Raw genomic sequence first — 15,339 nt, 5'->3', positions numbered from 1 at the left:
GCTAGTTTTTCTTTGGTTTATTTGGTATATTTGTTTGTAATATCTTCTTGAATTATCATTTTGGTATTGAAATGACCTGATTTCTTCTTCTTTTGGGTTAATAGACACTTGAAAGTTAATGTGGTTTATCTTAATTGTCAGGCACATTTGCAATCTGTGAATCTATCTGCAAGCACATACTGGGTTCCTAGTCCTGATTCATTTCAATATCTGAATTTTGGTGCTGCAGCAAGTGAAGTAAAGTCATTTCCAACTTTATGGAGCCTGTAGTTTACCGACTTTTAGTTGATGCAAGGAATAAATATCGTTCCACACTGTGCAGGTAGAAGTTGATCTTCTCACAGGAGCTACCACAATTTTGCGTACGGACATAACATATGACTGTGGGTTGAGTCTAAATCCAGCGGTTGATCTTGGACAGGTTAGTAAGAAGGGTGATGAGCTTGAATGTGAATTGTTCTTTTTGGTCCAGATTCAGGTACGAGTTTTCCCAAAAAAACTGTGACATTAATATCAAGCTTAAACCATGGGCAGGTCTCTCATTGGTTTCTTGGCTGGTGCTCCTGTCATTGTACGAGCTTTGTATTCCAAAATTTAGAATTTCTTCTTTTCTGTGGAAATATGAAACAATACCATGAATTTCCAGTGTGGTGGTCCACACGCACAAGATCTCAATTTTCTGTTGAAGGTGTGCGTCTTGCTGCACATGTAGGTTGTCAGTGTATAAGGGGAGGGGAGGGGTGGGCTTTTTGTATTTTGGATGTACTAGTTTGGTTATAATAGAAGTAAAAACAGTCCATGTTTGAATTTTTTGCTTTACTTTTTGGTCTGTCTGACTGTCTCTACTATGTGCAACTTTCTCTAAGTTGGTGTCGTCTTTATCTTAAAACTGTTTGGCATCACCAGTGACTTTATGCCTGTTTAGTGCATGCACTGTTTGTTTCTCCTAGACAACAGGCCAAGCTCCTCTGGGTTTGTGCATGAGATGCTTGACATGAGGGCAATACAATTATTTATTCTGTACCATGAGCTCTGAACAGATGTGCTTGAACTTGAGTCCAAAGATGCATTCAGATATCCTTATGGCTGCTAAGCAGTTAAAATTTTGTAGCTTGTCTTTCACTGTCACTGCTTAATATTTGCTTTCTTGATACTTTCATTACAGATAGAGGGTGCATTTGTTCAAGGAGTTGGTTTCTTTATGCTGGAAAAGCATGTCACAAATTCTGATGGATTGGTGTTGTCAGATGGTACATGGACGTACAAAATTCCTACAATTGATACAATTCCTCGCCAATTCAATGTTGAAGTATTCAGCAGCGGTTATCACAAAAATCGTGTTCTTTCCTCCAAGGGTGCCGCTCTCTCCTTATTTTTCTTCTCTGCTCATATCACTTCCATTGTGTGGAGAAAGATATCTCAACACGTTCATCTATATATGGCACATATAATTGATCTATAAGTTTGTGTTGAGATTTGGGGCCCTTTTGGGATGTTTTAGAATGGGACTCAAATCAAATCTCCAATTTGAGCTCTCGTTGGTGCAGATAACTTCACATTACATGTTCTCGTTGTTGGAAAAATGCTTTAATTCCCTATGATTCCCACAAACATTGATCGGTATCATCTTCTTTACAGCTTCTGGCGAGCCACCGTTACTTCTTGCGGCCTCGGTGCACTGTGCAGCAAGGCAAGCCATAAAGGAAGCAAGAAAAGATTTGCGTGCTTACAACACTTCAGAGGTGCCTCCTGCAATCTTTAGAATGGACATTCCTGCTACAATGGATGTTATTAAGGAACTCTGTGGGCTGGACAATGTTGAAAGTTACTTGCACAATATGGTCACTCAATCGTAGCTAAGCCATTGCCAATCTGCCGGACATTGAGCTGCATGATTCTTATGCAAAGGCTCCTGGTCTCACTGCGGGTCAGTTCGTGGTATAACGACTAAGAATTTGTACAAGAGAGAGGGAAAGAGAGAGAGAGAGCCTTGGATTTTGGTATCATGGGGATGTTGCCCTACGTCTCACTCACTCATCGCATATTGGTTGGTGATAGTTTCTTGCTTGATTGTTGACACGCTAGTAAAGCAGTGGGAGACCTTTTTCTGATGTAATTTGACAAAATTAAGCATATCTTGCTGAAATGCAACGTACTTCACAAAAGCATGCAAAGGAATAACACAAACGCAATGGAAGTTGACCATCTTATTCAGCTGCTTGAATTGCGGTATACATCGTCCAAGTAGCCAGTCGCTCCATTTCCCAACTAGGCCATGGCTCAACCCGAATTTGGTACGCGAACAAATTCAAAACCGAACCCAATTAGAGGTCCATGATCTGATCTGGTATAGCGGGTTTCTGATTAAGCCCGATGTAGGTAACCTTGTTGATTTTTTGAAAAAAAGCTTAACAACAACAATAATAATAACAATAATATTCTATTAATTTGCATGTAGAAGAACTTAAAGGTTATTTTAAATTCAAAAAGGCACACTAACATAATAATATATTAACCTGTTTGCAAGCTAAGACTGGGTTAATGTTTTATATATAGGAAGGGCTGGAGCTTGGTTCGGACAGGCTGGGCCCAGCCCGAACCCATCTTTTGTGCAGCTCTACTAGGTAGGAGAGGTCAGATCAAATATTTAACATGGGAGCATATTTTGATATCTTAGTCCGAACGTGCAGTAGGGCAGGGCCGAACATATTACCTGTTTCCAGACTTTCTCAGGGTTTTTAGCCTCCCAGCTGCTGGTGAGGGAATGCAGATCCTGTCCGCGTTTTATTGTGTTTATTAATTCCCTTTAATCTCATACAGTTAATTGAAAGTTGAAGAAAAGAAAAATGCATGTATTTTTCAAAATGCAATAAAATAATTTTGCTAAGTATACTGTTACCAACCATTAGTAGAGCCAATAAATTCGTCTTTAAAAGCACAAGCATCAATGATAAACTCTTTAACCGTAATAAAGCAGAAATAAATGTCCAATTACTTAGAGGCCATGGAAAACTTTCTGAAACAAAAAAAAAAAACTACTTTAGGGGCCAATAATTCAAATAATCCGGATTTGATTAAGCAAAAAAAAAAAACCAAAGCATCGAAAATCGTTCTAACCATTTGAATTCTTGTCAACCAAATCTGTGACAGCCAGCCAGCATCTCAAGTAATAAAAAAGAAACTGGAAAAGGATAAACAACGGAGTAATTGAAGCACTTTTTACATGAAACTTGCTTCTGGAGGGTGCACATGTGCTGGGTGATTGTCTCTTTAAGCAAAGTTTTTCATCTATCATTGTGAATATTTTCCTTTTAGATAACAGAGAAATCCTTCTTGAGATGAGACTTGGATCCTTTTAGATGACAGAGAAATATGGTCACCTCGGTAGAAGACGAGGAAGAAAATCAGAAGACCCGATGTAAAAGTTTCATCATCCGAACACCTTTGACCTGTTCATTCATCTGCATCTCAGAAGAGGTCGCAGTAAAGATGAACCCGTGACCGGCTGTCCTGCTTTTCTTACTTTTTGGGCACCAGGAATATGGGCTTCGATTTTCTTGATGTTGCAAGTATTGCCAAAATCTTTTCCAATGCCTGATTTGTTGTACTATTAAGGAAGAGAAAATCTCTGAGCAAGAATTTCAGAAAGTGAAATCGGATGAGAGTAGGTGAGGGATGACTCTACTACCCAAATTAGCATTTCTAATAAAGAACTTTTATTAAAGATGATAGCAATTTGATGTACCCAATTAGGAGAAATTACTACTTCTTGAAGAAATAATCAATTTTGACGAGAGAACGAAACAAGCAGGCGATGCAATGGAGCGGATTGTATGGGTGGACGTCGTTGAGTCTTAAATCGATAACTTAAAATTTATTTTTCACTTATAATTAAAAAATAAAAGAAAATGCCCATTTAAGTCGATTCGGCGAATTTGTTTCTCAAATCGATCGGCTGATATTCGTGAACGTCTTTATCAGCAACTTCGGCGTTTCAATGAGGGCCAAGGTGAAGATTGCGCTGACATTAATCGCATTGGTCCTTTCAATCAATGGCAGTAAAAATCAACAACTGAATCAATTTGATTAGGCTGCTGCTTCAACAATTTCGCTGACTTGTTTTAAATCAACCAATTCAGGCCGATGTTTGCTTTACTTCATATTGATAAAGCAACGCCTTACTTATTTTGATGGACATATTGGTTTTTTAGCATTTAAACTATCATGACAAAGTCGATTAGATTGTTAGCGGCTTATGCCTTTTTAGCATTTAAACTATCATTCTTTCACCTTTTAGGGGATATTTGTGTTGTTTAAGTAGAAAAGCACATTTCTTGTCCGAGAATTTAACTTTATACAAGCGTTCGAAGGCCTGAACAGAAAATTCCAAAGCACCGATGCGTCAAGTAGGTGTCGGATGTCTCTCACGACACCCATCAAAGATTGCAAGAATGATGGGTATGAAGTTGGACTTGTTGCGGTTCGACTTTGTCTCTTCTTATTTTAGTGTCGTGTCAGATGGCGTCGGGCGCGTGGACAAGGAGAAAAAGGACTCTGTGTAAGGCCAAAATGGCTTACTTGTGGAGGAATTCGTTCCACGCAAGCGGATGACGAAGCGGTGGAGGAGATCGCTGGAGCGTGTAGAGGTAACCGACCTTTCTTCTTCTTATGTTGACATTCCTTGTTCGCCTCACTGTTACCACCATTAACCCGTCTGCATGGCCAGCACGGTGGTCGTGGGAAGTAAGGAGAAGTTGGTGTTTGCAGTCAATGGAGAGAGGGTGGAGCTGTCTGGAGTCGATCCCTCGACCACACTCTTGGAGTTCCTTCGTCTTCAGACTCCTTACAAGGGAGCCAAGCTTGCGTGTGGAGAAGGTTTGCGCTGTTTCGTCCTTGCTTTACCTTTTTGGTAACATGGTCGTTTTCTTTTTGTGGGCTGTCATGGAATTTGGTGCTTACAAGAATCGAACGTGGTGGAACATGTTATAAATCAGACCGATGGTTTTATTCGACATTATGAGGCCCTTTTATTAAACAAAGCCTAAGCCAGAATGGTATCATGTCATTAATCATGACCGCCAGAATAAATTATTAAAATTGAAATTTGTTATTACGTTGAGCACTAGATGTACTATTTTCCATTTTCAACGTCTTTCGTGTATAATTAGATTTTCAGTTTAACATCTTCGACATTTTTAGTTAGCAGATCTCATATTCAAATCAAGTTCTGGGAAATTCCTTCTTACATATGTTTTCTAGTGAATTTGCTTCCTTTTTGTTAAACTGAGGACGCTGTTGCGTTAATTATAGTATTTCTCTCCGACTGTTGGTTTCCTTGTTAGAAGTTCAGGATTTTTTCGGTTTATCAGAAAATGGAAACCATAGATTGTACGTTAAGTCCGTTCAAGATTGGGTAAAGGGTAGATTTCCTTGTGTAGGTTGATTAAACTTATAGTGCAATTGCTTCATTGCTTGTGTCTTGAGCACTTCAGTTTTATAATTGCTTTTTCTGTTATATACTAATCCCATTGCTGTGTTATCATTTAACTTGTCCTGTTACAATGTATAAAGAAGATACACAGAAATTCGCGGGTATTCTCTGTTCGAAGTGTGCAGGCGCTAGAGCTTAAATCTTCTTCTTTTTTTTTTTTTTTTAGTTTTTTGGAAAAATTCGATGTTATAAGGATCACATCTCCTCAGTTACAAGAGCCATTTCTACTGCTAGTGAAAATTGGATGCATTAAACAACTGATAGAAACTGGCCAAGTTCACACTTGCAATTGACTGTGGTATAAAATAACTAAGGGAATACTGCACTCTGCACACTTTTCTGAAGTCTTATGCTTCATCTATGTTGCTTGACGTCAGAATTTCCTGCAGTAATTTTATGCTTGCATTCATCCAGATGCAACTACATCTCTTTGAAGCTGGTCTTGCATAAAGATTTGTACGCAACTGCTTTCAGAACGTTGTTTCTTTTCTTGCAGGTGGCTGTGGTGCTTGTGTAGTCCTTATCTCCAAATATGATAGGCAAAGGAAACAGGTAGAAGATTTTGCGGTTAGTTCATGCTTGACTCTTCTATATAGCCTAGACGGTTGTTCAATTACTACCACTGAAGGCCTAGGAAACTGCAAAGATGGGTTCCATTCAATTCATGAAAGATTTGCAGGCTTTCATGCCTCCCAGTGTGGTTACTGTACACCAGGGATGTGCATGTCCCTTTTCTCTTCTCTTGTTAATGCAGATAAAAGCAGTCGACCAGACCCAGCTCCGGGTTTCTCCAAGCTTACGGTATCTGAAGCAGAGAGTGCAATTGCAGGCAATTTATGCCGCTGCACTGGCTATCGTCCTATTGTTGATGTCTGCAAGAGTTTTGCACAAGATGTTGATATGGAAGATCTGGGACTAAATTCATTTTGGAGAAAAGGAGAGGGTGCAGATGTAAAGAAACTACCCATGTATATCCCTAATGAAATATGTACATTTCCAGACTTCCTAAGATGTTACTCGTCTGGTCCTCCTCTAGTAAATACTAGCACATTTGAAAACAAGATCTCAAGAAAGGATCAATGGTTTACTCCATCATCTATGGTCGAACTTACGAATATAATGGAGTCTATGACAGAAAAAATGGAACTGGTTGCTGGGAATACAAGTTCTGGTGTTTTCAAAAGGATGCGCTACTTTCACCATTACATTGATTTGACACATATTCCAGAGCTGTTGAGGATTAGAAGGGATGACTATGGCATCGAATTTGGGGCAACTGTTACAATTTCCAAAGTCATAGACACACTACTAGGAGAAGAAATGGTATTAGGAAGTGAAAGAGGGTTGGTGTTTAGGAAAATAGCTAATCATCTAAACAAGGTAGCATCAAAATATGTACGAAATACTGCAAGCTTGGGAGGGAATTTGATCATGGCACAAAGGAAACAGTTCCCTTCTGATATTGCCACAGTTCTCCTTGGTGTCGGCTCATGTATCAAGTTACAGACAAGCACTGGACAACTGACTCTTTCTCTGGAGGAATTCTTAGAGATGCCCCCGTGCAGTTGTAATATGATCCTTGTAAGTGTTCATATCCCAATCTGCACTCAGGAAAAATCTATTAATAATGGTATCATCCACAGGAGAAATGCCAAAGAACCTAAATTGATATTTGAGACATATAGAGCAGCTCCACGCCCCCATGGAAATGCAATTGCATATCTCAATGCTGCTTTCTTGGTAGAGGTTTCAAATGATAAACTATCAGGTGATGTTGTTCCAGAACGTCTAAGGCTGGTCTTTGGTGCATATGGTACTAAACATGCAGTCCGGGCAACAAAGGTCGAGGAATTTTTGGCTGGAAGGATTCTCACTCCACCTGCATTACTTGAGGCCATACAATTGCTTCAAAAAATCGTGGTGCCTGAGGCAGGCACGCCATTTCCTGCCTACAGATCAAGTTTAGCTGCTAGTTTTCTTTTTGCTTTCCTTCATCCACTTGTTAAAGGTTTAGAAGGACCTAAATGGAACATTGGATCTAATAGATGTTGTGATGGTACAAACACTGATGCTCCATTCTGTGACTTTGGTACTAAATGTTCAAATTATTCAAGGAGCAATAACAGTCAGCCAGAACTCTCTATGAATTTGGATAATGGGAGAACTTCGAGTACCAAATCACCATATGAACATATAGAGAGAGTTAATGTGATGTCTGGAAGGCAAGTGATGGACATCCACAATGACTGTTATGCAATTGGTGAACCTACTAAGAAAGTTGGAGCCGAACTCCAAGCATCTGGTATGATTTCAACCACTTTTGCTGTTCAACTTGGGCTGTGGCTTTATGCCCTTGTAAGTTATATCAAAATTCCAACTGGAAAACTAACATATAATATGATTGAAAATATGTTAAAGCTTAAGAGTGTTCTATATCACAACATGAAATTTTTCAATGTCAAATAGCCATTGAAAATATACATGATTACTATCATCAGTCAATATGATAATTTTCGCCTTCTTCATCCTCATTCTCATCTTCATTTTCATTTTCATTGTCATTTGCTTCAATTTGACAACTAAATCATTGTTCTTTCTAAAAAACCAACAAAAACTCCCCCTCGCAAAGCTCCTAAAAGTGATTGGAATTGGAGGAGCGATTTTTAGAAGAAATGAAAGGGCCATATGCCAGCATTTATAAGATACCAGGCATATTGTATCATATGGTGGAGATATTGTATGATACACCTGATACACCTATGACATACATAAAAAAAAAAGCATATCATGTGTGTATTGTACAAGTCATATTGACCTATACAATATGTATCATACAATATGGTCAGTGTAGTATGGTATGTATAACATTGAATGTGCTTTTTTGTCAATAATACATGCAATATGTACATACACCACCGTTACACTTTTCTTAAGTGTACCAATGGTGTATCGACTGTATTGTATAATAGTTGATATGGCATTGTGCAATGTGGCCGCTGCATGGTCACGGACAAGACAACCCCTATCGTGTGATACAGTGCTAGGGCGTTTTAAAAGAGTTTTGGACGCTTTTGTTTCATTTCTGTTTTAAAACCTGCTGCTCTCGGAGGGAAAATCTTTGCTGGTTTTTTAGAGAAATCACTGATTTTGAGTGATAAATCATCAATTTAAGCGAGAATACAACCAGTTTGAAGGAAGATTTGTGTGTGGGAGACCGATTCTGATTGATTGATGATAGTGATGAATTCATGATGTTAATCATAAACATATTTTCAATTCTCATTTGGCAGTGAACAATTATATGTTGTGATATAATGTAAAACACTTTATACTTATTAAGTTATTCTTAATGTGTTGTTAACATATTATGGCTTAAATGATGAATCATGAATGTTCATTATGTGTGACAAGTTTTTAGTAATGCACATATTTTTCATGATTTTTCATATTTTTTCTGAATTTTTATTTTTCTTATTTTTATTTTTATGAATTAAAAAATATGATATGTTTACGATAGATTATGATATTTTATGATGTGTCATATAGGTCGGCCTGATAGATATGAGATAAGATACACCTTTTGCAGCGCAACACTGAATCAACTATCAGACAATAATATGAGATGACTGATTTATGAGTATTTGTACATACCATACACAGAGCACTTTTTCGCACTTTCTATGTTCGAGTTTCCTTGTGTAAAAGTTAGGCACTTGTGCCATTGTTCTAAATTTATGATGTAAGAAAAGGTTCTTAGAAAATTATTGGAGTCTGATTGTCGGTGAAAGCCAACTGAAACTGAAGCCGAAGATTTTTTAGTATCTTCTCTCTGCTAGATCCATTTGAATAGACATGTATTAAAGCACTAGGCACTTTCTTTCATGCGTTGTTGTATCTAAAGTAATGGACCCTATCTCCAATTTGCTATTTTATTTGGAACAAAATGTAGTTTTAGACAAGCTTTAAGTATGAACTATCTCACATTGTTCTACATCTCCTCTCCCACACTTCTACTCATTTGTTTACATCTAGGATATAATATCTCATGCTTTCCCCCATGCGAGAGACATTAATCTTCAAAAAATTACAGAATTCTTCTAATTCTATCATTTTCTTTGGGTAGGGCATAACAACCTTCACATGTTATGCAGGTGAAGCAGTATATGTGGATGACATTCCTTCTCCAAAGGACTGTTTATATGGTGCATTTGTTTATAGCACGAAACCTTTGGCGCATGTAACGAAGATTGAATTGAGCTCTAGTTCGGCATCTCAAGGGTTTGTTACACTTGTTTCAGTTAAAGATATTCCAAAGGGAGGACAAAATGTGGGATCTCAGACACTATTCGGGAGTGAACCCTTATTTGCTGATGATATTACTGAGTTTGTTGGTCAACCACTTGGTCTTGTGGTAAATTATCCCTCAAAATATGGTTGGTTTTCTCTAAGAGGAATTTTTTCAGGTATTGGATTTTAAAAATTTATGGAGACATTTTTTTTTAGATTGCAGAAACACAAAAAAATGCATGTATTGCTGCTGAGAATGCAAGCGTGTACTATGATACTGCAAATCTAGAACCTCCAATTTTGACCATTGAAGATGCTGTATTAAGATCTAGCTTTTTCCATGCCCCACCTTTTTTCGTCCCACAACAGATTGGGTGTTTCTCAAGAGGAATGTCTGAGGCTGATCATACAATTCACTCAGCTGAGGTATGCTGGATATAATGAGTTTGTTTCTCAGAGTTAGTAAGAGGTAATTTTTTTTATCATTAATTTTTCAATGTACTCAACTTAGTGGTGTTAGATATAATTGTTTTGTTCTCCTTCAGCTTTTCCTTTTCATAAATGATAGCTTTGTGCAACTTCTGTTATAGACCACCCTTTGTGGTCTGCTAGAGTATGCATCGTAGGAAAAGATGACATGTAACAAGCAAGAAAGAATTTGCAGGTGAACATTGGCTCACAATATTATTTCTACATGGAGACACAGACAGCACTTGCCATACCAGATGAAGATAATTGTGTGGTCGTTTACAGCTCCACGCAGGTTCCTGAGACGTGCCAAGTTGTAGTTGCCAAATGCCTTGGTATTCCAGAGCATAATGTGCGTGTAATCTCAAGAAGAGTTGGAGGTGGATTTGGTGGGAAGGCCTTCAGATCCATTCCTGTGAGTATCATCTTTTGTAATATCTTTGAACATATTTTATAGTCAAGTGTCCTTCTAGTTTGAATTTTCTACTTTGTAGTGGATGACTTTTATTCAATGTATTGAAAAACCGTATATGACATATAAATATGCTCTTCATGTTCTTCAATGTTATGTTGTACAGATAAGTCTAATGTGAAATTACTTCACTATTAAAGGGCCTTCAACAAGATGATTAAATTAATCTGCCTTGTGATGATCAACAGGTATCTTTTGTGATGTGTAGGTTGCAACAGCATGTGCGTTAGCAGCCCATAGGTTACGTCGACCTGTTCGAATGTATCTTGACCGTAAAACAGATATGACAACAGTAATGGGAAGACACCCTATGAAAGTGAAGTATTCGGTAGGTTTTAAAGAAGATGGGGCCATTACTGCACTGCATGCCGATATATTAATTGATGCAGGGGTATCAGCAGATGTCAGTCCAGTTATACCATTAGCTGTAGTAGAAGCCATGAAGAAGTATAATTGGCAATCCCTTTCTTTTGACTTCAAGATATGCAAGACTAATAGTCTAAGCAAGTCAGCTATGCGTGGCCCAGGAGATGTACAAGGTTCATTTATTGCTGAAACTGTTATTGAACATGTGGCATCAGAACTCCGCATGGAAACCCACCATGTGCGAAAGGAAAATTTGCACACGTTTGCAAGTCTTAAAATGTTCTATGGGAACAGTTGTGGAGCAACCCCTGATTACACATTGCCTGTGGTTTTGGACAAGTTGATTGAATCCTCATGCTTCTATAGTCGAGCTGAAAGTGTAAGACAGTTCAATAGCTGTAACAGATGGAGAAAACGTGGATTATCTATCTTGCCTATCACGTATGGGGTCATGTTGAGGCCAACACCTGGAAAAGTAAGCATTCTCAATGATGGTTCAGTTGTTGTTGAAGTTGGAGGCATTGAATTAGGTCAAGGACTCTGGACAAAGGTGAAGCAAATGACTGCATTTGCTCTTGGTAATTTATTAAATGACATAAGTAAAGAACTTCTGGATAGAATACGTGTTATCCAGGCAGACACTTTAAGTCTAGTACAGGGAGGTTACACTGCTGGGAGCACCACATCTGACTCGAGCTGTGAAGCTGTGCGTTTGGCATGCAATGTATTGGTGGAAAGGCTCACACCTATAATGGTAAAATTGCAGGAGGGCGTTGAAATTGTTTCATGGGATGCTTTGATACTCCAGGTGAAGATTGAACTCCTTTCTACGGTTAGGTATCTATTTTCAACTACTCTTGAGCTCATGAGCATTTGCTTGCTTCCGTAGGTTCCATGTTCTCCAGATTTTTAAGAAGTTTACTATGACTACCTGGCATTGTTTAGTAGCAAAATTTTTAGAATTTAAGTCCTTGAAAAACTAAACAACAAAAATCAGTTTTATTTGACCTTTTTTTTTTGTTTTGTAATGTGGAAAAAAAAATTGTCTCAGTTCATTTGGCTAAATGGTTCATTAAGTAGAAGATTAATTAATTCAAGTAAGTTAATATTTACCCAATATGCTAGGCATCATATCCATTCGGGAATGGGTAGAGCCAATAGGATGAATCAAAGGATACATCATGAACTATGTACCACACAGGCCCTGGAAAGCAAAAATGTGGGAAGAGGCGAACAAAAGTTGAAAACATTACAAAGAGCTTCAAGGCATTATGGCTATTCTTGGACTGGACGAATTATCCAAAGAGGATTGTGCAAAAAATGTTAACTGTTAATTGGATTGGATGAAATGAAGCAATATGCTTTACATTTCAATAATGTGGGAAACGAATCAATTTGTAAGGTTTGTGTGGAAAAGAAATTCACATATTCCAAGATGATAAAAGTCAACTTAAGGCCTCAAATTGTCAATTATTAAAACAAGCGGGACCTGTAATTGGGATTATGGTCAAAAGGTTGGCCTCTAGAAGAAAGTTTCCTTTTTTTTGTTTTTCCATTCAGCCCATTGATTGGTTGCTTAGTCTACCTCTTCACTAATTTCCTGGTATCTTATTATCAGGCTCTTATTTTATTTTGGTGAGAAGTAGTATTTCCACTATTAACTGCTTCTGTTACTAACGATCATCCTCTCAAATTGGAGACACCTCACAGGACATATTCTGTGGCTTGCTTTTCAGGCACATCGTCAAATGGTGAACCTATCAGCAAGCACTTACTGGGTTCCTCATCCTGCTTCACTTAAATATCTGAACTATGGTGCTGCAGCGAGTGAGGTATAACTACCTGCAACTCTACGGTGCTTCTAGCACTTCATTTTTAGACGGTACAAAAATTAAATGTAATCTCATTCACTGTAGGTGGAGGTAGATCTTTTAACAGGGTCTACCACTATTTTGCGTACAGACATAACATATGATTGTGGATTAAGTCTCAATCCTGCTGTAGATCTTGGACAGGTTGGTAATAATGTTGATGGAATTTATTTGTAATGACTAATGAGTTACTTTCACAAGTTTGCCAATGAAACAATATGATATTCATCTCAAGCTGTTTTGGACCATATTCACGTGCAAGTTTCCCCAATAAAATTATGTGGTGTTCTCAATATGAGCTCAATAATAGCATCCCCATGTTTTGCTAAACATAATTCATTTGCTCAGGAGCTCTCTTCCTTGCATGAGCCAGGTCATCATTCCTGATATGTCTTTGCATCCAGAAGTGGCATTTGGTTGTATCTTAGACAGATGAATTTGCTCAGCAGCTGATAATATACCATGCTTACTGCATAATGATTTTGCCTTCATCAATAAGGGTAGTGTGTACGTTGTTCCATTTTCCAACTACCGATGCTTATTTTTGTCTTCAGATGTTCATGGCACTGGTAAGTTGATTTGAGGCATGACCTTTTGCTTCTCCTAATTAGCAAGTTAAGTTCAGCCAAATTATATGCATGACATTAGAGGCTTATACGCTTTTTCTTCTTCTTTTTGTCGCATGTCTTTTATCCATTTGTTGCGTGTGAGTTCTTCTGAACCTGTATAAGAGATGCTTATTTGGCACACGCCAGGTGCCGTGAACAAATTAGCTTGAATTTGAATTCCATAAAATGGGCCGGCTCAAGTAAAACCAAACTTGTTAAGCATCAATGTATGGTGATCCTTTCATTTGATCTTTTAGCTTGAATAATCCCTTAAAGGTTTTATTGTTACTGTGTCTCTCACAGATAGAAGGTGCATTTGTTCAAGGAATAGGTTTCTTTATGATGGAAAAGCATGTCACAGACTCTGATGGGCTAGTGTTATCAAATGGTACATGGACATATAAAATTCCTACGGTTGACACAGTTCCACGACAGTTCAATGTTGAAATATTAAGCAGCGGCCATCACAAAAATCGTGTTTTGTCATCCAAAGGTGCTCTTTTTTCCTCCACGCTGTTATGCTTCTATGTTTTCATTCTTATCACTTTGAATATTCAGAAAAATTCATGTGCATGTAGTCTCTATATATAGCATAGGTGGCACCATGTGGTTCGAGTAGTGATACTAGGCCCTTTTGGTACTTATTGGACCAACATTTGGTTCGACTTGTCAGGAACAGCAGTTGCTCAATGTGCCACCTCTCCCCACAGCATGACACGACGTGCCTGTCAACCCAGCGCACCCATGCCAGGACCATGGGACGCTGGATAACAGGATCCACAAAGAACCAGCTATGGTCCACATGCTACTGTCAGTATTAGGGGAGATATTAGAACTCCTGTCCTAGTTCATCAGTAGCAGTAGCTCGTTACCTTTCCATGGAGTCCCACTAGTGGAACCAGCTCGGTCCACACTTTGTTGCTGGTATTGGCGGATACTGCAACTTCTGTCGTTGTATTATCTTATTGCCTTCCCATGCAATCCTAGCGAAACCAGCTTTAGACCACATTTTATTGTCAATTTGAAATATTTAACTTCTACCGTAGTTCATCAGCTAATTTTTTTCGGCGCAATCCCGTTGGACCACATACTGGTGTCGGTGTTGGGGAAAATTTTCAACCCCTGGCCTGGTGCATCAGTCTCATAAGTACTGATTGATCTCTTACCTTTCTGAACAGCTTCTGGAGAACCGCCATTACTTCTGGCAGCTTCAGTGCACTGTGCAGCAAGGGAAGCCATAAAGGCAGCAAGAAGTGATATGCGTACTTACAGTAATTCTGAGACGCCTTCGGTATTCTTTAGGATGGATACTCCTGCTACCATGGACTATATCAAAGAACTATGCGGCTTAGACAATGTTGAGAGATACTTGCAGAGTGTGATCGCCAACAGCTAAGGCATGCCTGATGCTGTGTTTCACATGTAGTTGCATGAATTCGTATGCCGAGATTTCCTGGTTGTGTCACTCATTCTTTATCCTGTTTTGTCAAAATATTGCATAGAAAACCCAGAATAATTATGTCAATTAAGGCTGTGCTATCACTTCCTCCAGTAGAGGGCGTTTAGTAAGAAACACGTTGTTTCTTGCCGAAACCATCCTGCTGGAGGAGCGTCCTCCTAAATGAAATAATCAAAATAGCAAGTACAAAACTTAAGGCATATACAAAATATTGCTGTACAACGCCGCAATAGGGCATCAGGACGAACTAGACACGTGCACAGCAACCATACTTGCGATTCGGCTGTATATCTACGGGCAAAATTGAACTTGCCCGC

At 38.6% G+C, this 15,339-nt stretch overlaps 2 protein-coding genes across 4 annotated transcripts in view; both read left to right on the top strand.

The window, feature by feature from the left end:
- The window catches only part of LOC116247609 (indole-3-acetaldehyde oxidase-like), a 36,042-nt gene that overhangs the window by 7,274 nt on the left and 13,429 nt on the right, over window positions 1-15,339 (top strand). Inside the window, exons 7-10 of one of the 2 annotated variants that reach the window (XM_031619330.2) lie at window positions 142-237; window positions 323-421; window positions 1,166-1,355; window positions 1,639-2,210. In XM_031619330.2, coding sequence (XP_031475190.1) covers window positions 142-237; window positions 323-421; window positions 1,166-1,355; window positions 1,639-1,856 — 603 coding nt within the window. In that variant the 3' untranslated portion in view covers window positions 1,857-2,210. Of the gene's footprint in view, window positions 1-141; window positions 238-322; window positions 422-1,165; window positions 1,356-1,638; window positions 2,211-15,339 lie in introns of those variants that run through there. The other variant, XM_050075852.1, reaches the window with a different exon arrangement.
- LOC116247608 (indole-3-acetaldehyde oxidase-like) lies at window positions 4,688-15,028 on the top strand. 2 transcript variants are annotated; one of them, XM_031619803.2, is made up of 10 exons: window positions 4,688-4,875; window positions 5,988-7,793; window positions 9,643-9,902; window positions 9,995-10,204; window positions 10,443-10,661; window positions 10,927-11,892; window positions 12,821-12,916; window positions 13,001-13,099; window positions 13,867-14,056; window positions 14,742-15,028. In XM_031619803.2, exons 1-10 carry the CDS (start codon window positions 4,719-4,721, stop codon window positions 14,957-14,959), a joined length of 4,221 nt encoding a protein of 1,406 aa, XP_031475663.1. In that variant the 5' UTR covers window positions 4,688-4,718; the 3' UTR covers window positions 14,960-15,028. The 2 variants fall into 2 exon arrangements, 1 of the variants encoding a protein (XP_031475663.1); XR_004170858.1 differs by lacking the exons at window positions 13,867-14,056; window positions 14,742-15,028 and having other exon boundaries at window positions 10,927-11,921.

This window comes from Nymphaea colorata, chromosome 2 (genome assembly GCF_008831285.2).
Source record: "Nymphaea colorata isolate Beijing-Zhang1983 chromosome 2, ASM883128v2, whole genome shotgun sequence".
NCBI classification, from domain to species: Eukaryota; Viridiplantae; Streptophyta; class Magnoliopsida; order Nymphaeales; family Nymphaeaceae; genus Nymphaea; species Nymphaea colorata.
Note: the sequence above shows the minus strand (reverse complement) of the source record. Positions and strands in the feature narration are given on the sequence as shown.